The sequence below is a fragment of the Anser anser genome, assembly GCF_964211835.1.
Source record: "Anser anser genome assembly, chromosome: Z".
NCBI classification, from domain to species: Eukaryota; Metazoa; Chordata; class Aves; order Anseriformes; family Anatidae; genus Anser; species Anser anser.
In genome coordinates, this window is record NC_139723.1 from 77,346,072 (window position 1) to 77,369,764 (window position 23,693).

General features: G+C 43.9%; 1 protein-coding gene across 4 annotated transcripts in view; it reads right to left on the minus strand.

Moving 5' to 3' along the window:
* LOC310889389 (phospholipid-transporting ATPase ID-like) overlaps nt 1-23,693 on the minus strand; it is an 87,408-nt gene that overhangs the window by 2,918 nt on the left and 60,797 nt on the right. For all 4 annotated transcript variants that reach the window (XM_083816776.1, XM_083816775.1, XM_083816774.1 and 1 more), the window contains 15 exons: nt 21,947-22,155; nt 19,685-19,728; nt 17,971-18,136; nt 17,379-17,567; nt 16,886-17,001; nt 15,076-15,240; nt 12,672-12,783; nt 11,459-11,564; nt 10,483-10,630; nt 8,159-8,342; nt 6,502-6,725; nt 5,477-5,560; nt 4,466-4,711; nt 3,452-3,590; nt 1,605-1,735 (listed from right to left, as the gene is read on the minus strand). In XM_083816776.1, the coding sequence (XP_083672902.1) occupies nt 1,605-1,735; nt 3,452-3,590; nt 4,466-4,711; nt 5,477-5,560; nt 6,502-6,725; nt 8,159-8,342; nt 10,483-10,630; nt 11,459-11,564; nt 12,672-12,783; nt 15,076-15,240; nt 16,886-17,001; nt 17,379-17,567; nt 17,971-18,136; nt 19,685-19,728; nt 21,947-22,155 (2,263 nt within the window). The remainder of the gene's footprint in view (nt 1-1,604; nt 1,736-3,451; nt 3,591-4,465; nt 4,712-5,476; nt 5,561-6,501; nt 6,726-8,158; nt 8,343-10,482; nt 10,631-11,458; nt 11,565-12,671; nt 12,784-15,075; nt 15,241-16,885; nt 17,002-17,378; nt 17,568-17,970; nt 18,137-19,684; nt 19,729-21,946; nt 22,156-23,693) is intronic.

The window sequence follows — 23,693 nt, forward strand, 5'->3', positions numbered from 1 at the left end:
GTAAGACACGGGTGGAGATGATTTCAGCATATTGTTCCTTACAGCCCTGTGAGGCCTCAGCTGGGGTTTTGCTGCAGCTCTTTTAAACGCTTCAGTCGAGTAATCCAAAATGTGAAAGTCATCACAATGATAGCCAAAAGTCCAGAAAACATGATTTATAAGAAAATGTCAAAACATTGGCTTACTTAATCCAGAAAATAGACTACTACAGGGGAACTCTAATAAATAAAATCTTTTTATGATGAGAATGATGATCGATGGACTCTCTTATCCCTTGGCAGAAGGGAGAAATATGATGCACTTTATTTGCAGGTAGAAGGCTCTCTGTTCCCACATGGCCACCAAGATCTTCTGCTGACAGGCATCTATTCAGAACTGGGCTGTCAGAGGCAGAAGGACAACACTAAGTGCCAGTGGCTCAGGATAATCCCCAGCTGCCCAGCCTCTGTCCATCGTGCCTGGGACAATGCTGTAGGCACTTGGCTCTCTAATTGTCAAGCCTCTATTTAAGTTCCTCTTATGCTGCCAGCTGGGGATCTCTATACAGTAGGAAACCCAAACAACCCTCTCTTGTGACAGTTCATTTCCTGGAGGAAAAAAAAAAATAAAAGTGATTTTGCACTAGAGGTGCTCACCCAATGCATGAAAGATGGCAATCTGGGCCATAGCTATGTCAAGCTTCTACTCAGCTGAAGAGTAAATTCAGCCCATTTTTGCACATCTGAACTTCCTCTGTGCCCTGAGGACTTTCCTACCTAGCGATCTTCTCTAGCAACCCCCTACCCTTCTGCAAGGGCCAAACATTCCCCTTCACTCCTTCTCCAAGAGCCCTGGAGCACCTGGGGAGTTGTGCAGACATCCCAGGGATGACCAAGGCGACCTCTGAGGAGCACGCCTTTGAGGCTCTGCTCAGAGACACTCATGCCTCGCAGCTAAGTGCAGGAAGAGGAAGGAAGCACGAGGTGGCAGCAGCATTTAGGAGATGCTCGTGTTTGAGGGGAAGCCTGGGGAGCTGTGGTGATGCTGGTCTCGTGCAGGGGGTCATTCGCTGTAGTGAGCGGCGCTCTCTGCCCTGTCCATCTCTCCCAGCCTCTCCTTGCCCTATTGGCCTCACCGTTAAATTCTGGGGCATGGGAGAGCAGCTGGATTCAGAGGGGGCAAATAACCACTGGCTACAAATGAAGTAAATTCTGAAGTCAAAAAATAAAAATAAAAATAAACAGCAAACATGAATGCCTGGGTGGAGGGCAAAGGCTGCGGTCTGCCAGGCTAAAAATTGTGTGGCAGGACTGAAATACACTGCTCCTTTGCCACCAAGCCCCACCACTTAAACCCTGCACCTAAAAATAGTGCTGCTTCCTTGCTCCAGTGCAACCCAATCCACATCTAAATAATCTCTGCTTCAGTCCCAGCTGCAGATGGTTTGAGCTGTGCCAAAACCCAAATTCAGTCCTCCTTCTCAAGGGACTAGAAGCCAGACGGACGGCAGCACTTGCACCTGCAGGAACATACACTCTGAGCAATGCCAGGCCCCTGCAGTATGGCTCCGCAGTAAGCCTAGCTGGTAGTAAGAGGGCTTCTGGTTTACTGAAACATCTCCTTACTTTGTCACTGGCAGTTGGCTTTAGCTGAGCTTTCAGGAATCGAAAGCCAACCACAGGCAGCACACAGAGGGCGATGCTGAGGAAGATTGCTAGCCACACGTTGGGTTGGCTGAGGGTGTTTCGAGCTGTACCTGAAAAACAAACACACGATTAAAAACGTAGGAGTAGTGCCTCTCACCATCATTCTTTTTAACATCATAATTCAATCACTATGACTCCAAAGTACTTGGCAAACGGACCAAAATATAAAGTAGACACCTTCTCCAACAGTGACATCAACTTGCTGCAGAGAGGACAGCAATACCATTGTCACTGTCTGAGACAGGAATGCAATGTTCAGACTCAACTGCGGCAGCTACTCAGAGAGACAAGATGTCACAATGTGTGCTTTATCGCTTTACAAAGAGTCGAATCACTGCAAAAGTCCTATGTAAATGTTCAAGAGACCTTCAGCAGCAGTCCAGCCCTCTCACCTTTTGCTAGGATGCCAGTGCCAAAGGAAGAATACTCTTTTTTAATTTCCAGCAGCATTTCCTAAAGCCCATGGACTCTGCCCAGTAGCTGATGGGGTCACAGCCCTTTATGAGAGCAGTGTGCATTGCTCTGGGTGTGCACAGGCAGCGTGGCCTAAAGGCTCTGGGTGCAGAGCATCTGCCATGTGGTGGCGTGATACTGCCATGTTCTTTGAAACCAGAGTACTGGCTTCTGGCTTCTCCAAAAACTGAAGGAACGTAGGATAGAGCAAACAGTCTGCAAAACCCTCATTACCGGGTTTAATGATGCTGTTGGCAGTAAAGTTGCTGAGTGTTTTCTTTTCACTTGGCCAAACTCTGCTGTATTACAACTCCACTGAAATTGAAGTAAACAAGTTGACTGAGTCTAGACTAGAAACAGTTTCCTTAGACATGGCTTCAGACTGAGACCTTATTAAGCAGCACTCAGCATTATGGCTAATTTGACCTCGGTAATGCCAACAGAGCAGCAGGTAGAGATATCCCTAGCAAGTGAGTTACCAGCTGTCTTTGGAAACTGAACAGCCACTCTGCCTTCTCTCACTCAGCACTTTTGATACTAAAAGCCATCTTACAGTAGATATGACCATCTGCTTGGAAAATACATTGCAACAACTGATGCAACATTGCAACCTCAGATATTTCTAAAATGGACAAGCACCTTGATATTGCAGTAAGGATGGGCAGAACAGGTTATGGCTTACAATTCATCCAGAAATAAAAGTATTGATTACTATACCAATCCAAGATTCTTTTATGGTATCTTTCACTTTTTGCACACGTTTAGAAACCTCATACGCAGTACTCCAAAGGGCTGGTCATCCCTCTTATTTCCTTTTTCTTGGACATTTGTCATTCAACTTGGATGAAGGCTAACTATAGCCACATGTATTTTTCTCATGTTTAAATGAATGTTGTATTTCTATGCCCTCCTGTACTATACCAACATGTCAACTTATTTACAGAAGAACACACATCCTTCTGCAAACAAAATGCTTCCAGATATCCATAAGAATTGGACATCTGGAAACACTGTAAAAGTGTAGCAGAAAATACTCCAGCCAGCTCAGCAAATTTATTTAAAGTATCAGGCCTCTGGCTATGTGTGAATGTGCATTCTTATGCGAGGAAGTGAACATGGCACATGTTCACATGGATGGATGGGATTCAAAATAAGCATTCCCATCAGCCTTTGGAAATAGCCTGGCATTTCTTGTAGGAAAGGAAATCGATATATTCTGTAGCATGTTATTGCCTTCAGAGAGGCAGTAAAACATACTAGAAATACTTGACAGAGTTAAGCCGAGTGCAATCCAGTTTTGTCCAAGAGCTTACCAACAAAAGGAAACGAGGCTGTGAAGATCAGGTACATGCCGTCACTATACATAGTGAAGGTGATAGCAAAGTAAACAGAAAGGCTGCCCCAGATGAAGAACTGGTTCACAACTGTCCAGTACGAGGTGTCCAAGCCAATCTGAAAAAGAGAGCAATACAGAAGTTTTCAGTGCCTTAATTATTTAGCAGATTTATTTTGAACACCACCAGAGATCTTGTCCTTCACTTTGTACCGCTGCCCCCAAGAGTGTTATTCATTCAAGACTCAAGAAATACCAAACCACAGATCATAGGATGCTGGAAGAGCATTCCAGGCAAGAATTACTACATTTGCCCTGTTCTTGCCCTCTTCTCAAGGATTCACTGGTGACCAGTACTGGAGACAGGGTATGGAGCCATGCTTATGATATGGACATCAATGGAGCCATGCTTATGTTCCCACCCCAAGCTGTGGTCTTGCATTGAAAGTTGGCAGAAGGAGCCTACATGACCTCAGACAGCAGAAACTATTAGCTAGGGAAGTGTGATAAATCTGCTTTTGTTTTGAGAAATTTCACTCATCCTGTCAGTACAATCTGAAATTTGTACCTCCTTCCAAGTCTTAGCTATTTCTTCCAGCAAGTGTAGTTCTAGCATCTGCCCCATGCATGGGGTCTCACCATGATGAAGGCCCTATAAGTAGCTGCCTGATAGCAGACAGACATATACTTCCTATACTTCAAACCGATCCCAAAAAATGGAATAAGTCCTTTTCTACTCCTAGCCTTAACTGTTTTGTCTGCTGTGACGTGAAGCTTCCCAAGGCAAGGACTGTCTTCCTGTGACAGTGATCTTTCATAACAGACAAAGCTGCTGTTCTGTTGAACCAAGAATAATCACGTGTCAAGACTTATTTTTGCAGAAATTCAAGATGCAGCAGCAAGCACAATGCTGTCAGAATCCCAAGTGTCGCTCCAGATGCTGCCTTCATAAAACAGTAACTGATTCCTAAAAACTTCACCAAGGATGCCTTACCTGTACAGACACCACGATCAGTAAGCAGGTCTGGGCCATCAGTGCAAAGGACTGGTAGTCAGCAATGGCTTTCCCATCACTTCTCATTGTATTGTACATGGCCCCATAGGGGATAAAGAACAGAATGAGGGAACTGTAGATCCCTTGCAACATGCACTTGACAAACACTATTTTGTTAAAATAGAGGTTCTGCTGGCCAGGCACATATAGCTGAGGAAACAGCAAACTCCAACGATCATCCACATCCTGAAAGTAGAGAGGAGACGATCAGATTTGCTGGCACCCACCCGACAGACCACACAAGACCACTTAAGGCTGTCATGTCCTTGTGATGTGCATTTCCATGAGAAAAGGCTTTGCACACAATTCATTCAGTTGTGCTGACTAGCATGCTGCATCCCAAGGTCACCTGGACATATTTTCCATACTGAATTTCACCTTTCTTGTGCTGAGAAATTTGACTAGTGTAAGCATTTGAAAAATTGAAGGTACGTTTCACCTTAATCATACTGCATGGCCTGTTCTCCTAAGAGTTTCCTGGAAGCTAAGGGCTAGAAAATTCCTTTATTGCTGTATTTCTATTGAGGTAAAAATATGTATGTGAAATTACTGCAGGAAGACCTCCACTAGAAAGGCTGAGCCTGGAACACCTGGCTGAGGAGATCTACAGAGTTTTGCATCATTTGTTATTCTGTGTGGTGATTAAAAAGCCACTTGTCTGGCTTCAGGAAAAGACCTGGTAAGATATGACTACTCCAGGGGAGTGTTGCAATGCCAGCTTTTATTGTAGTCAACAGCCTAACCCAAAAATGTCACCATGCACTGAAACCCTCGGGCCAGATCAGGATAATATACAGTCTCCTCCCTTATGTATCCTTTTATGTGCTCTCAGTTCTCACTGGCAAGAAACTATTTGAGGGGCTATCACAATAACTAGCCAAAAAGTCAGCTGCTTTTGCTTCATGGAACCAACTCAAAGTACCCAGAGACAAGCAGTGATTAAAACAGTACCTGATCGAAGAGGCTCATTCCTAGCACCGGGAGGGAGGTGTAAACCAAATTGTAAAGCGTAATGAACCACTCGTCATAGACAGTCTAAAGAGAAGATACAGAGCGTGGGGTTAGCAGAAGGCTGCCTTTTCCTTCTCTTCAAAAGAATACACAATTATAAAAGGAATCTCCCTCCTATGAGATCTTCAAAAACTGCCTGGACATGGTCCTGGACAACCTGCTGTAGGTTGTCCTGCTTGACCAGGGGGATCGGACCAGATGCCCTCCAGAGGTCCTGCCAAGCTCAGCCATTCTGGAACATCTTGACTGAAGATACTATCAAGACCCAAAGTATAAAATGACTTCAGCTCAGCAGCCCTAAACTGCTCATTACCAGAAGATGGGGGAATACACACAGGACAAATAACTTTATGCTAGTCCTGTTTGCTAAGTATCCACTACTGGCCACAGACAGGATACTGGGCCAAAGTGCCCCTTGACCTGGCCCAGTAAGGCTCTTCTTGTGTGCTCATGGAAAGGCATTCCTGCATGCCTGCATTTGCAGAAGTCACTGCTCACTTTAAAAAAGCAGCTAAAATGCCTGCACAGCAGCATCCACCTGGTGGAGCAGTGTTGGGCTGTGGGCTGCAGGCAGGCAGCAGCAGGGCATCCCTGCTGGTATACACTCAGCCCCAAGACTGGTATTTTCATGTCTGTGCTTCCTCGGTACTTCTTTGTGTTGGAAATAGGTTTGTCTTGAACTGACACAAGATTTTTCTCTGCATGAGATTTGCTTTTCTTATAAGCTACTGAAGCATGCAGGTGATCTGGGGTTAAACTGATTACTTTAAATGTGATAATAAGGCAATCATGGGTCTTACACAGATCTGCACCAAACTGGTCAGGCTCTGAGTAATCTGCATCATTGTTTGATGTCTGTGGTCAGTTTGAACACATCCAAAAAGTTTTATTTCCATTTAAAGTATTTTCAGATACTTTGCTTAAAAATGCTAGACATAACCATAAGAAAACAGAAGCTAACCTACCTGTGCTGAGAAGCCAGAGAAGAATCCATACCAGAAATGCACTAACGTGAAGGCAAAATTCTTATAGAAGAAGTATTTGAGGAACTTGCACATGCGGATGTAGGACCAGCGGCCGTGGACTAAGAGCAGGCGCTGCAGGTAGCGGAACTGTGCGAACGAGAAGTCACTGGACAAGACCGCCTGCATCCCCTCCTGGCCACTGATACCAACCCCAATGTGGGCAGCTGCAACAAGAAGGTTATTGGTCATGTCAGTACAGTGAAGGTTTGGGTAATCCCACTACTTAAAAGAATTCCCCTCATTGAGACACTGTGTTAATTCCCTCCCAGCCTGCATAAAAGAAAAAAATCATATGTAAAGATATTCAAGAAAAAAAATAATTGGGGGGCACTAATTTTTTCAGCAGCATTATGATTTTATCTGTGTTGATACATTTTCCGTAACTGGCTTGTAGTATCTGAATGGAATGACACGCTCAATGGCAATTCATGTTTTCCAACAGCACGAATCATTGCTGCTGTTAGAAGTTAAGAGTGTTTTTTCATATTGTCATATGAATTGTATTTACATGCAAGCATATCCTTCCAACAACCTTAAAACATCATTCCAGACAAGCAAAACCTTTAAGTTGTCAAACCCCTTATAGATTTCTCAGACACAGTGCAACAAGGCAGACTGTAGCCTTTTTACATTTCTTGGGCTTTATTAGTTCAATCAAATAATTAGATAGAAAAGTCATGTCTCTTTTAATAGCAACTTGGGTTTATTAAACACGGACATAAGTTTAATGTGACAGCTAATTATACAGCTTTAACTAATGAGGACAATCTTGATGGCTGAAGGTTGGTGAGATTCAGAGGTTTCCATGGAACAGTAAGTTGATAAAATCCCAAAGTCCCAACCCTCTTGTAGTGGTAGGGTTAGTTTCTAATTATCCCGTACATTTTAACTTGCTTTTCTTATCCTTTCTTCACTGTCTGCCTGACTTATCTCCCTTGAAGCTCCCTACTTAGCCTTTTCTTTCTTAATTAAATGGCTCCAGTTAATCAATTCTTGCAAATTAACACAAGGAAGATTAGCAATAGGCCCTTCTGAATAATCTTAATTTAATTATACATAGTTAGGGGATCTCTTTCATAAAATCACTGAGGTAATGCAGCATCAAATGATGCTCAGACGTGAAGGGGCCTAGGGGCCTGTGTTTTACAGCACAAGGGAGATAACTGACAAAGGGCCTCACCACATGGAAATGTTAAAAAAATCCTGGATCATTATACCGACTATTTACAAGTATGATGATTTTCTTTCCTTGCCACATGGAAATGTTAAAAAAATCCTGGATCTTTATACAGACCATTTACAGGCATGACAATTTTCTTTCTGCCTGGCAGTTAGGCCCCGTCTAAAACAAGCTTGTTCGTTCTTTTTATTACCATTGTGATGGTGGCCATACAGACCTATGGGTGGCCTTGTTGCACCCCAGTGGGCTTTTGTCTATTCTGAAGGCAAAAAACAAAAAACCTGGGACATGACCTCTTGATGCCACGACAGGATCATACAGAGGCCCCTCAGAGATGCACTGCTGGTGCCAAGCCAGTTAGCAAATACGACATTGAGTCAGTTTGCTGGGGCATGCTATCGGTCAGACATTACTCACTTTTGATCATGCTAACGTCATTGGCACCATCTCCGATGGCCAGGGTCACCGCTTTCTTGTACTTCTTCACCAGCTCCACCACCTGGGCCTTCTGCAGCGGAGTCACCCGGCAGCAGATCACCACTTTGCACATGCAGGCGGTTCGCACCAGTTCCAGCTCCAGGTTCCCTTCCAGCGCGTAGGCCTGAGAAGAAAGGACAAAGACGGTGCCTAGCAGGTTGTGACACACTGGCAGCAGCCTGTGGCTTGTCAAAGAGGATGCAGTGGGAGGAAAATGAGAGCTGAAGTTGGTTTTGCTTTCAGCACAAGGAAGGTATGAGACACCTGAAAGTTCTTCCAGGTCAGGCTGATGCAGTAGGTGTTTTTCTCATCAAAATGCCCATTGCATCTCACTGCTGTAACTAATCCTGATACACCTATGAGCGTGGACCTTGGAACCATCACACAACAGCACAACAGCCATTCTGGCTGAAATCCTGGCAGTACAGCAGAAGAGGGAGCACTTTATTCATGCGGCTGCTACAGGGCCTGAGCTAGCCCTGCCCATCTCCATGCCTTTGCTCATCCTTCTTGGTTTATTTTTTAAGCTCTGCCACATCTGTTATATAAATGGAACAGATTTCAATTTGGGATTACTTAAAGGAAAGAAAAACGCACACAGAGCAGCTTTAGCTCAGGTGAGCATAAGAAAGCAAAACAAAATACCAGAGCAAATGCAACTTTGCTCTGAGTGCTGACCTTTTAAATCAGTCAGCCACGTTATATCTATTCAGGAAACATACAGCTAATTGGATGTCTGGTCACCCCTCCGGCTCTTCATGAGAAGGAGCAGTCTTATTTTTTTGTAGTTCTTTCAAATTGTGGCTTTTGGCTCCATTCTTTGTTTATGTCTCTTCTCAGTAGACATTCATGGAAGGAATCTACACAACTTTCTCTTCCTCAGAGCCATCACAGCAGGCCCACTGCCCTTTCAGTGTAAGGCAGACCATCTTTTGGCCTGATGTCTTTTTTTCTTAAAGCCAAAAGCTATGAGTCACCAGTGCCTCTGCTTCCCTCCCATTAGTGGTGGGCAGGGAACAAGAGACCTTTCTCAACTTGGTTTTAGGGCACATGCCAGTCACTGCAGCTAGGGACACAGCATCCTGACTGCACGGCACCAGCAAAATATCACCACATAGAAACCGTATTAATGATATGGCATGCAGATCAACTAGCTGTACGATGATGCCATTGCAGACGCTGCTGTGCTCTGCTCTTTCTCTCTGTTTCAGCAAGACCACGTGTACACAGTTCCAGTATTCTCTAGGCTCAGAAACTTAATGCTCTGTTTTCCCCCATGTTTTCCAGATCATACATGATCTTACAGGTTTTTTTGTACTCTCTCTAGTTGGCCTACATTTTTCTCAAAATAAAGGGCCCGAGTAATTTGAATTATTTCAGCTAAGATATTACTGATGCCAAATGGAGCAGGAGGATTTCTTCACAAGTCTTACAAGTCTTAGGATCATACATACATACATTTCTCTGTGTTCAGTTGGTTATGTTAAATTGGAGGACAATGCATTTGTTCTCTCTGGAACTACATTTTCCATTTTTTCAAAGTATTTCTCCAATATTTCATAATTGTTTTCAAATCTAATTTTAAACTCTTTCTCACCCCTGCAGTTCCTCCCAGCCTGGTGTTATCTACAGATTTAAGAAGCTTGCTGTCTTTGTAGGCAGTTAATTAAAACACTAAATATTGAATAGATGTGAGATTGCCCCCTGTAGACACCACTTAGCTGTTGTTTCAGATCCACAGTAGACCCTTATGAGCCATACTGCCAAACAGTCTTGCATTTGTCACATAAAAATTTCATCTGGGCCATATTACTTCAGTTTGCTTGGAACAACATCATGGGACAGAGCATCAAACAATTTATTAGTCAAGTTATATGATGTACACTCTATCTGTTATCAGATATATTTAGTAGAATATGTTCTTGGCATACTCAAAATCCATGTTTGATGTTATCTTCTTGGGGCATTCACAGAGTGTCTGATTATTCTTCCAGTACATTTCTGGAAAGGATAATCTTTATTGCTTCTGTTCACTGAACATCAGGACTAGCTTTTCCCTGTTCCAGTCTTCTGAAACCTTGCCCATCATCTTTGATGTCTCAGATAACAACTAGAGCTAACCTTCAAGTGGAGTGTGGGTGGGAGGGAGGGGGGAGCAGCCCTCTCTGGCTAAATTTTTAAAGCATTTTCAGACTTCCAACATATTCTAACGTATTAAGTTTCTAAGAAAACTCAGTCCCATCATGACTCTGAACCTTCCTTACCAGGCTGTGACCGTTGATGACCAGACCATACACCCCATTTGCTTGCTCATCAGGTAGGAGCTTTGTTTTTTTGGAAGATTTTTCAAACTGAATGTTGATTTCATCGCTGTCCAGAAAGGAGTCTGGCTTCATCTTTTTCCTTGCATTCCTAAAAAAATAATAAAAGCATCCAGATAATAATTAAAATCTTGTAAAAATGTATGCTTTACTAAATCAACTTTATAAAAATAGAAATTTTTTGCATCCCTTTGTTAAATTAGTTCCATTTTCCCTGTATCCCCCACAACATGAATGGTTTAGCTGCAGCTGTTTGTGCATATCAGCCACATGCTTCTGAAACTCTAACAAGTGTTTGCTAAACTTGTGCTGCCACAGGTCAAACAACTCATCAGAATGTCACAAAGGACAGTATCCCAAAGGGATCCCAATTTTCCGTGCATGTTGTCAGACAACCACCTCCTTCAACAGAAAAGGACTGAAAAACTTCCCATTTTTCCACCTATACCTAAGAACTTGTGTCTTCTGAGGAGGCTATGGAAGAAATCAGGTTCCCAGATAATGCTAGAAAAGGAACATATCCAAGCAAAGAATTGTAACGTGGATGAACAGTAGAGCAACAGCATAGGTCAAGCCTGGATCCAAAGGTTTTGTGGATCAAGATCATTTGTCCATTGCCAATTGACATTGCCTGCCTGAGTCTGCTGTCTTATTCATTTATATAGATTTGGCCTCTTGGAACAAGAAGTTTCGGAGTTTATCTTCACAGGAGATTTCTACACTATGTTTAGCTGCTAGGTCTTTGACCAAGTCGGTCAGCCCTTATCTAGAGTCCCTGAAATGAGCTATACAACGTAAACATACAATCAATAAATAAATAAATAAATAAAATAAAATAAAATAATTTAAAATAACACAACATACTGCCCCATTCCACTGTAAGTGCAGAGTAATGAAGCTGTATATTTCAGCCATTTACCTGAGTTCATTAAGTACATCATCAGATGTGCTGCCTTCAATAACAAAAACATCTGCCATGTCGTCATTCAGCAAGTTGCAGGAGTAACCAATATTCATTGCCGTCTCTGAGAAAGATAAACCAGGAAGATGACACATCTTAGTACCCCAAATCCACCAACAGTCTCTGCGGACTTTTTACACCCATGACAAGAGCTCACATTCTCACTCAAAAGGGCTTGCAGTCTTTCAGAGCCAACATTTTAAGACAGCCAGACAAGTCACCCTGATGGACGTAGCAGCAAATCTCCCCTAATCAGGCTTCACAAGGCCACAGAAAAAAATAATTCTACTAAAATAAAAAAGCTCAAAAGACCCTTCAGTCTGCATACTTGGAGCTACCAAGATGTTTCATGTTGATTCCAAAAAAAAAATGTCAGGATACTTAGCTTTCCTTCCCCTCCCCTCACCAAAAAAATCCTCAAACCATAGCTCTGAAGAAGAATATCAAGACATTTTGTTTAGAATATTCTGGGGGGGGGGGGGAAGAGGGGGGAAGTATTTTGGTATTTTATAAGCAAAACTATTTCATTCTGAACATGAAATAATGAGACACTTCATTTTTCTCAAAAGTTGTCTGCTTGTTTTTTGGATGAAATGATTTACAATTACTTTTGGTCTCCTGGAAGCACCATTGTTTCAGGAAGGTTGCTATTTCTGAAAGAAAAAAAACTATCACTGGATTCTATTCACAGTTCTTACCAACTTAATGCCTTTTCCAGAAGCTTATGTTTTCTCCATTTCCATTCTGGAATATGAATGCCAGGACCACATTGAAACAGATATAAGATCAACATTAGCATTAAAGTTCCTGGAAATTGGGGCCAAATTTTTTCAAGCCTTCTTCACCAGGACGGTTGACTGTACTAAAGTGACATCTTTTCACAGCATAAGACAGAGACTACAGGATCCTCATTGTCACCTCTCCAATGGCAAAGGATGCTATTGTCATACTGCTTCCAGCCTCAGGACAGGAATTAGGAACAGGCACCAGCTACAGTTATCTGGTCTAATTCCAGTTAGCTGCAGTTTTGTCTAGCTGGCAATGAAGCAAAGCCCTGTAAGTTTATCATCTGTGCAGTTTTTCAAAGGAGAGACAATGAGAACACAGGTCCTAGCAGAATCATCCCACCAGTGAAAGAGAAGGGAAACATCCAGAACCGTAGCCCCTTTACCTTGCTTGTCTCCAGTGAGAACCCATATCTTAATGTGGGCTTTGGCAAGAGTCTCGATTGTCTGCGGGACCCCATCTTGTAACTTGTCCTCAATTGCTGTGGCACCTAGCAGCTTAACAGAAAACAACAAGGAACTGCTAAGTATTTCCATTGTGAGTAAAGGAGAATGAATTAGACCTCTAAGTAGTTACTCAAGCAAGCACAAATGAAATCCAGGAATAAGGTTGCATTGACTTTCATTATTCCTCAGGAAATTTGCTGTACGGAGTAGAGCCCTGATCCTGCAAATGTTTTATTTTGTAATCCCCCACACTCAGCTGGATCATGAACATGCCTGAAATTAATTGCCACATGTTTGCACACCTACAAGTCCATGTTCTTCCACATGTCACCTTCACAGCAGATAGAGATTTAACACAGGGATGAAGACAGATGGGGATTCCTGTCCCCAAACCTCCATATGCATCCTCTAACATGGAGCTTGCTCCCAGCCATATACTGCAACTGGCTGCATTTTCTCCAGCCCACAACACACCCATCCCCACCCCTACTCCACACCACCACACAACACTAAACCACAGGCTGCTCAGGACACAAACCTTTGTAATTTCAAAGTTACTGCTTTCTCTGCATTTTGGAGATACTTGGTGGCTTTAACCTGTTGTCAAAGACACATGAAGGTTTCACTGCTAGGTCAGGTTTAGGCAGCATCTGCTACTACATACCTCCTGCTGTTGGGAGACTAAATTCAAGGGCTGGCTTTAAGAACAAGATCCATTTTGGTTTCCTGGAATGTTCATCATCCTCAGCTATGAGTGTTATTAATGCACAAAACAACTCTAAGTAAATTTTCCATAGGCTTTTGAAAACTGTACAATCCATGTTTTGCAGCAGTAGTCCTTGGTCCTCCTAGTGAGAGCTTAAATGCTTGTAAGTATACTAGGCCACCTTCTGGAGTACCTGCTCATCCTTGGCAGCCCGAGTCTGACTTAGAAGCCCAGAGATGAACACTGATGTCAGATGTACCCAGGAACACAGACTAAGAGCTTGCATTCCCACAACTATTGTCCTTAATTTTTAGGTTGATCAACGCTAAATAGTATTTTTACTACTATTCCCTGAATATAACCATGTTCCCTCCCTATTCCCCCTTGCTGTCCTTATATCCTTACTCACTCTAAGGACCCCAGCAGGGGTATCCTACACACAGGGACTTCTGCTCTTGGCATCAACCAGACTGTGATCCTTGGCAGCCTTCTATGCCTACACAAGACTCCTGTGCTGACTCTGGCCCTTGCATCCATTCTCTGTCACAAGCCAGGGACTCCTACCCCCACTCTCTGTCCTTCCCTGCAGCACCTTCTGGAAGTAAAATCATTCCCATACAGGGTGCAGAGAAGGGTCTGGTGTAAACTGTGTTTCCTTCCAAACCATGCTTCTTCCTCCTGTAAGCCAGTGACCTCGTCTCCACTCAGGCCATGAGCTTCATAACCCTTACGTGCAAAGCAGCTGTCTCCGTGACCTCCATGTCTTTCCTGCTTTGGACATGACCCACACAGCGTTTGCACGATGTAATCTCTGGACTGCAGGACTAGCATTTCCCACTGTTGAGACCGGGAGGGCAGCTCCACGGACTATGCAACTTCCAGAGGTCAGCTGCTTCTAGGCTCACACATAGTTCTTCCCAGGCCCTGCTGGCATCCTGAGCATACAGCTAATGGAAGGAGCAACAGTGCAGCTCCCAAGCTTTCCAAGATCTCAGGAAAGCATTGCTGTGAGTGCAAAAGCTGAATTGCTTCCTCTCAGATCCCACACATCCTTTTCATTCATTATTCATGGCTGTAAAACACAGGCAAACCCCAGGGCTGTAACACTCATGGAGAAAAGAATGACTTGCAGATCACAAGTTTAGCTCTATTTCAGAGTGACACAAACATCTTCATGGACATCATCCCCCCATCCTGCCCAGGGCTGCAAGAACAAAAACGATGCTCTCTGAAATGGAGGGGGACCTGGGGATTATTCACTGCCTGCCATTTCAAAGGGAGGAAAATAAATAGATCAGCCATTTGCACACACAAAGGATGGCTATGAAATATTTGTGTCCCTGTCATCTCCCTTAAGCTCTGCTATGTCACTTCATCATGAGAAAGCTACTCTGACACCCACGTGAGTTAAAATAACACCATTCCCAGGCGCTGGTGGCTGACACCCCAGTTACTGGCTCCTCACGGGGGTGCCAGCGAAAGCCCAGCACTGCCATATTTCAAACCACTCCCGTCACACAACCCACCAAGCTGTTTGCAGCACAGTGTTTACTGAAGTCACACTGAGCTGTTTGTTCACAAAGCACTATCCTGGCTGCCTCCCTCAGAGCTTGGCCCAGATTCTGTGAAATACCAACCATTAGATCTTTTTCGATCTCTTCATATATCTCAGACAATTTATCTTCCCGTCCTTCCAAGGCAGTGCTCGCTTCATGGTGACGCCCGATCCAGTCCTGAAAGTATTCTTCGTCCAAGTTTTTATAGGCCACGACCAGTGTCCTCAAACCTTCCCCAGCAAATTCCTGCGAGACAGTGGTGAGGCAGAATAAGTCAAAGGAGAACAGACTCCTTGCTCTGGTTTTCAAAAGACTCTCTGAAAGCAGACAGCTATTTGTGAAAACTTGTTACCTAATGCCTGCAGAGGAAAGGTGAAAAAAAACACACCTTAGACCACAAACCTCAGGGCACTTTTAAAATACTAGTTCCAGGTCACTTTTACTTCCTTACAAAGAACAAATTCAAAAGGCCTCTCTTACATTCTGGGTCTAAAACTTTACATCAGTCAGTCAGTTGTTTGCCAGGTTCACATTTCTCAACATGAGGTTCAGAATAGTAAGACCTAAATAAAACACACCGAACTCTGCCTTGAGTTTCAGAGCTGCACTCAACTTGCTGAGGGGCTGACCTCAATGCTCAGGATGAGCACAATCACTCATGACATCTCTCCAAGTCCTTGTAAGTGTGCTTTCTGTAGATGTGCAACTGACAGTACATTTCTCAGTGTTTGACAGTACAATTCTGTGTTTGGCGGAATAACTGAGACTGCTCTCTGCAAACTGAGGCTTCCCCCCATAATAGGACATCCACTTTCTTTCTCCTTTGGGATTCCAAAAGAACAGATCTGAAGTAAAGGTGCATCAGGGACAGGCCACATCCACAGCTCATCTCCCTATGCTCTGACCTCTTCTTCACTCAAAATGTTCTCCAGCTCCCCCAGGCAGTGAGCAGGGATGTTTGTACTATTGCTCAACCTCCCTGGCAAATCTTTCTGTTATCTCATGCTCTGCTCCGTACCAGCAGGAGCTGGCAACAAAAGAGGGAGTAAATGTTGGCCAGGACATCCACCTCTCACCACATTTTACTCTACACCAACAATATAGACAGCCACGAGGTTTGAGTGCATTTTCCATGCTGCCCAGGCAATAAGCCCGTATATGATCTAGAGGAAGGGAAGGGAAGTGAGACTCTCATAGAATCACAGAATGGTTTGCGTTGGAAAGGGCTTTAAAGACCATCCAGTTCCAACCCTCTGCCATGGGCAGGGACACCTCCTACCAGGTCAGGTTGTTCAAAGTCCCATCCAACCTGGCCTTGAACACTTCCAGGGATGGGGATTCCACAACTATGCCCCAGCCTTGCTCAGTCTCTTCTGACTGAGGCCTCTCAGACCACAGTCACTGCAGATTTGGATTGTATCAAGGAGGTAAAAGGCTCTGGGGCCCTTTTACTGATAACTTGAATTATTCCAATCAAGGCATGCCTGAATATGCTGGGCACTTGCTTTGTACAATAACAGCAGAATTGGATGGAATTTAGCTGCCAAAACACATATATAGTGCTGTTTCAGGTGTTTTCCCTGTCCTGCTTGGCTTCCACTTCCTACTCCATAGTAATGCAGCTCTTCTGAATGTCCTGCATTGTATTTGACATTCACATCCAGATGTTCTGGGTAACCTAGTGCAGTTCAAATGGTACTGGTGATAGCTGATTTGATACCTAAAGCTTTTGAAATTAATTTCCCTCTTAATCCCCCATGAAATATACATATACATATACATAAATGTATATTTGATGTTTGGGTGCAGCTTCTGAAATCTGTTTTTTGTCTCAATTATGTTTCCACGCCTGGAGAAAAGGCAGATTTGCAGTGGAGAAGAAAACACTTACATTCAGATGTTCAGTGGTCTCCTCCTTGAGAGAATCACAGGATGGATGAAGCAGTTCATAAAGAATGGTGTCAGCCCCCTTGCAGTATAAAGTCAAGTCCCCTTCTGGACTCCGCACTATAAGGAAGAAGAGAGAAATTCTACAGATACCAGAATGAAGAACTCAGGATTGCATCAAAACAAAGGTTTTCAGACATATCCAAACTCTAACAAGTAACGGCAGACTCCCAGGAATCAAGATGAGCTTTGCTTAGAACAGAAGGTAGTGCAACTCCCGTCAGCCTTAGTGGTAGCACCACAGGCAACTACACCCAGATTGCATTGGTCTGAGAAGATGCTCTGTTAGACTCTGTGGTTCCTACAAGCAGATCTTCAGGCAGGACATCTGTATTCAAAAAGTCAAGAACAATTTGTTCTTAGGGTACTGGTCCTGCTGCCAGTAAAGGCGCTTAAAAGCCTGAAAAGCCATGAAGAAGGGAGGAAAAGGAACATACCGATAACTGACATTCGCTTGCGGACATTGTTGAAATCGAGAATAGCCAGCAGTTTGTAGATTTTCGTTTCTCCCATTTCCACAACAGTGATGGTCTCTGGTGTGCGAGCCCGGAACACAAATCCGAAGTTTCTGGCAGCAGTGACAAGAGCTCCCTCATCAGGAGACTGGGCCTGATACACCAAGTTACCTGACGTGCAAGAAAAAGAAGTTATGTGGCTTCTACTTTGTTTCTGAGATTAACAAATATAAAATCAAATATTTTTGGTAGTAGTTATCCATGTGTGGAATAGAGAAGGAGCTGGACAAGCCGTCTGCCACCACAGGAAATCTGTGGCACTTGCAGTTTCTGCACATGAGCTGCAGTGGTGGCAGTAATGTCATCTCCACCACAGAAACACATGGGGAGTAGAGGCTCTGATCCTTTCTGCTCCCATGTGGCAACTCCAAAAACGCTAATTTACGTGTTGCCATACTACAGAAAATCACCAGGGAACCGAAAGGACCAGTAACAGCTTCTGCGAAGAGCAGACACACTGTGGTGGTGCAAGGTGAACAGAACCACTCAGTCTGGTACCTTTAACAGTCCTCACCTTCTTTCTTCTCTTCTGGCATCACTGTGTGACAAAGTGAGAGCAGTCGGAAGAACCTGTGGGTTGGGACATCACTCAGCTTCACAGCTTCGACCAGGCTGTGGTCATAGAAGGCGAACTTTGGGTCAGCTAACGGGTTGTATGAGAAATCAACCTTCTCTGTGTTCTGCAAAAACATGGCTTTGTGTTATTTGTAGAGCTCTCACTGATGCCTGCCCACGACAGCCCCCCTCTCTTCCTTACGTTTGCAGAGGTCCCTCTCCCACAGGGCTGTTCATGACAGAGACTGATCAATCTGAGTAAGTGGGAAGTCTCAAAAGCTACTGAGTCAAAGCAGAGGGCAGGCACCTAAGGCACCTTTCAGAGCAGCACTCAGGCTGATAGTCTGATTATCCAAAAAGATGCCTCACTGCACCAAAGCAAATGTTCCTACAGGATCCCTATGAAAGAAATGCCTGCCTTCAAAACACGGCTGCTTGGGGGCATCATCCTCCTGATTTCAATGGTTGTCCGGGACAGGGGTGTGTGGAGGCCGAATTCAAAAGGCTGTGTTCCCCACCCTATTCTCCCAAAGCAAGAAAAAGCCCTGATATGGAAAAAGATGACAGACAAGTGATGTAAAGGTTCAGCTCCACAGGCACCGCCCTTATTGTCCGAAAACAAGGAGTCCCAAGCAGAGGGGAACATAGCGGAGAAACAGCCAGAAGCTCAAAGCATGAAGTGTCACAGAAGAATGCACTGCAGAGCCTGCCCGGGATGATCCCGACTCCCGCCCCATCCCAGTGAGCTCAGAGTTTCCAGGATGGGAGTAATCCATCCTTCTGACCTGCTCCAGCTGACATTCAGCACTTGCCACAAGAGCACAGCCCCCCCACCTACACTGATTTGCGCAACAAGGCCTGGACACTCCAACTCCTTGAATATGTGGGCAGCATCCTTTTAACCTGCAGGACTCTGCTCTATCTTGTATCAGGGGCAGGAGGAGCTGCTGGGTGGTGAATTGGCAGGAGACCAGCATCTCTCCCCCAGCAAGCCAGCCCTTTGCATTTTGCTGCTTGCGCAAGGGCAGCCTGGTGGGACAGTGCTCAGTACAAGCAGCCAGTTTCAGTGCGTAGCTTTAAAGTGCCTCGAAGAGAATCACTGTAATGGGGAGTGGGATTTTCGTCATCATTTTGCCATTTGTTACTTGGATCACTGCTTGCAGTTTTCAGACATTTTAAGCAGTGAAATCCAAGATGTGGGTTTGTGCCAACAAGCAGAGGCTGGATAGAAATGGAGAAGTCACTCATTTTCACACTTTCCAGTGTCCAGACATAGAGGAATTTGACAGTGACCTTGTTATGCATATGAACTGAACTCACTGATTCCCAGCCAGAACTTTAATTCACTGCCAAGGATAATAAAATTCATCAGTGTCCAAGTTTCCAACCAATATCAATGGCCAAGTGTTCAGAGGAATTGTGCATGCAGTAGGATGTCATGTGAAGCTGAAGGAGCAGTAGATACTCAGGCTGCCCACCCTGCAAATTCAAAGCAGCCTTACTGGAAGGGAATGCAACTCTGACAAGCCTCTGATGCCCACAAGAGAACACCTCCCTGCTGTCAGGATCAAGAGGAACATGAACGTGAGTATGTCTGGGTGGGATTTGTCTACTGGCACCTATGCAGGCAGGTTCACAGAAAGCAGAGATTCTGCTAGCACTTGAGCACTTACCTCAGTTATTTCTATCCTTTGCCCAGACATGTCATACACATCACCTGCAAGCAAGAAAGACTGAAGTTATAGCCATAAGCTTCAGATAAGAGTTCTCTGAGCTTCTCTACCAAAAAAAAAAAACCGAATGAATGAATGAATGGATGAAGAAATAAAGTGTTTTGAAGCTAGTATTAAATTAAAAAGTGTGAGTAATACAAACATCTTGACATGGGGACTGGGAACTGATGATTCATATCAATCAGATCCTATGCCAATCCATGATAAAATCCAAGGACTGACAGATGCTGAAAACAAAAGGCAGTTGCCATAAAGATGACTGGCATTTGGGTAAAGAATTGGCTTCTGCCCAGAAGGGACATAGTGCTAGGAGAGTGTTTTCAGGGTATGACTTCTCTTGCGCCTTTCTTTCAGAATGGGAGACAAAATCCAGCTCCAGGATTATATTGAGTTTGTAGCAGTTCCTGGACAACCAAAGAGAAGCTGTCGAAGCACCTTCTTCCCATGCTTAGGTAGCAAGGCTGCTGCATTCATTTTCCCTGAACTGATAATCTAGTCACAGAAATGAATGACATCTCGTCCCTAGTGAATGGAGTTTCACTACTGAAGCCTGGACAAAAATTTCACTAGGAAGCCCTTGACTGTGCCCAGGCCAGCCAGAATCAATACTTCACTGAAATAAGATTGAAATACTGCAAGTTACATGAATGACCAATCCATACCTGTACCAGCAACCTCAACTGTGACGAGTACAGTCAAGTCTAATTACTAGTATTCCCTCATAAAAGCCCTGAAGTTGTAGAAAGAAACTCAGAAGCAATCTTTCCTGAGAACTGCACATCAGTCGATCCCGCTGGGAACTGTAACCAAATGGCTATTAGACACCTCCTCAAGTCGGTGCCTAAGCCTCCACAGCCTCCTTCCTGGCAGCAGAACCAATTCATTCTTTCTTCTGGCATGACTTTCAAAAATGCCTCGAGTGTAAAATCCAAAGTGTTCTGGAGTATCAGCTAAGCATTTAGAAAAAAAATAGGTAGTAGACTGTCTGCATTCTTTCCACTTATTTCCCGTTCCATTCTTGAACACACATCCAATGTCTATGTTAACATTGGTGACATCCACTTTAGAAAAATAAACTAGAGGATATATGAATAAACAGACTGAAATTTTTCAAACGGTTTAGCAGCACCAGCTCTGGTCAGCATAAAAGTAATGTTACACACGCTGTGTTGCCCAAATACAGACAAAGCAAGATTTATAGGAAGAAGTAACTCCTTTAATTGGACCAAAAGGCTGCACTGAGAAAAAAAGACAAGCTTTCTGGCACATCAGTCCATCAGCAGGTCTGATACAGGCAAAACAACATCCATCTCCAAATAGGATGTGACTAATTTCTCTGGGGGAATGTAATGATGTTAATCAATTAGTCAGTTTGTGAATGGTTAGCACCTCTTGAGGAGGGTGAAGAAAATTGCCTGGGGCTGTACAATGAAGGAGGCTGTTACATCAATGACTATTAGGATCTAACAAAGCTACCAACTTCTGCTTAACACTTTTTCCAACTCCCTACAAACTTTTCTTTCTTCTAGTAGGTCAAGTAAGCTAGGACTGCAGATGAATGACCGCACCACTGACTAGACACTGACTGAAGGTTAAGCAGCCTGGAAAGTGTGGAAAGCCACTGCTCATGATGGGAGAAATGACTGAATGCAAGAGGTAGCAGTGTAAGTAGCTGACAAAAGTTACAGACAGCACTGTGAGGAGTGGCTGATTTCACAAGCAGATAAGAGGGAATTGTGAGAAACACCTGAACCCTGCATATAGCTGGAAGGGAGGACTGGGGATGTTTGGGGGAGTAGAGTTTTGCAGGGTTAGTAATAGCTGGGTAACCCTATCAATAATAATATGAAAGACTGAAATCACCTAGGTAGTGATATCAGAAAAAATAACATATTTGGGTACAGATGTAGTAAAACTGGGATCAATGAGGGAAAAAGTAATAAGGTGCAGGTTCTTTAGTTGGGTGGATACTGGGGCAGGAAAAGGGAGATAAAGGGGTAGCAAAAAGGGGAAGCAAAGGACAGGAAAACAATACTAAGATATTTAAATAACATAATATCTGAGCTGTCCAGGTATATTTGACAGATAGCCCTGTATCTGATGCCGCGGCTTCTTATAAAACACTCTCTTCTGTATATCATATTAGTTTTCTCTTGACTGAGAGGTGTAAAACCCAGAGAATAAGACAAATGGATAAAATACCGTAGGATTTGCCGTTGATGGAGCACTTGTTGAAACACATGATGTTCTGAGTGAGGGTTCCTGTTTTGTCCGAGAAGATGTACTTGATCTGCCCCAGCTCTTCATTGAGTGTAGTGGTACGGGCCTGGGCTGGCGTGTCGTTCAGTGGGTAATACATTTTGCGGTCCCAGTCAATGTAGAAACTGTTACCCAAGCGTATAATCTCTACGCTGGTAAACCCAAAAGAGAAGGCAATGGAATATTTATTAGTTTAAAGGACAAGATCTTTATCTTCTGCTACCATTAGCAACTGCAGCTAGAAGACAACTTTGAAGGCAATGACAGGGCATACTCATCAGGTTGTCCTTAAGTGGCCTGTTGTAAGCAAAGCTGAAGCAAGCCTCACTGAAATGATCTGATAGTAAATTCATATTAGTAATATAGTAATATTAGTATATAATACTATAATAATATTAGTATATAATATATACATGTTAGTAATTTAGTAAATTCATCTCCTTTATTTATGGAACAACTTCTCATAAATATATTTGAGAATTTTCAACAGTACACAGGAAATTTCACAAATCTGATGCTTTCTTTCAGCCTGCACTTGCTTCATTTGAGGCTATCTTTTTGTGACAGAAGTTCTTAGGCTGGGCAATGAATTAAGAACACCACCAATACATCACTTTCACCCAGACTACCCGAGTGCGACATTAACCCTGCTGTGAACAAGTGACAGTCATTCACGCAGGTCAGACAAACATTACTGGACTGAGAATTGAGGCGGCAGCAGCAGGGTGTTTCATTTTGTGCAGTTTAGGGAATGTTTTCAATGAGATTCGGGGCTGATCTGCTCTGTGGTGCCTGGGGGTGAGTGCAAGCAACCCAGACCATCAGAACAAGTGAGTCACTGTGTAACTCAATACAATCATGGAGCAGTATCAGCTCACAGACAGCATGAATTTCCACTTTGCTGCTGGTTTGACACACTGGGGAGGAACGGGATGAGTTCCTCGTATTTACCAACACAAAAGAGTCTTAGAATGTAACTTCCGACCCTGCAGCTCTGAGTGTAATTCCTCACCCTCCCAGCAGCTCCAGGAAAAGGGCAGCAGCAGCAGCTAAGGGCTGTCCTTTGCGGTTTGACATCGCAAACTTTTCACAAATGTTCTCTGTGAATCACACAGCAAGGGTTTGCTCTGCAGGCAGTAGCAATTCTCCCTGAAGATCTGGGTTCAGTGATAAATTACACCAACCTAGTCAGTCTACACTGCAACCTCAAGGTTTTGTAGGCAATTCGTCCATGATTCCTACCCTTTAACCCTGCTTGACTATCTGCAACAACCAACATAGCACTGTGTTCTCTGGGAAGTGATGGAGCTGACTGTGTTCATGAAGCAACAAGTACGAGAGATCCTCAGCCTGATTACACCTACTTACCTGGCAATCCACACCTCACCTGAGCCTTGAAGCCACCTCGAAGAATGGGCTATTCGCTTTGTTTGGTGGGCAGTGCAAATGTGAGAGAGCAAGAAGCTTACCGATAGCAGGCTTCCAGTCTCACTCCCAAAGCATCCTGCCCTTACACCTCTCCTTCAAATGTAAAGTCATCCTCTCCTGCTCCAGGGCTCACTGCTGTCTCAGCTCCAGCCCTGACAAAGACCTCTGAAGCCAGCAGAAAGCAGAAAAGCAAAGCACCACTGTGTTTTAGAGTTACACTTCAAATGTTTTTAGGCCTTGTCAAATAATGTATGGTCATGGG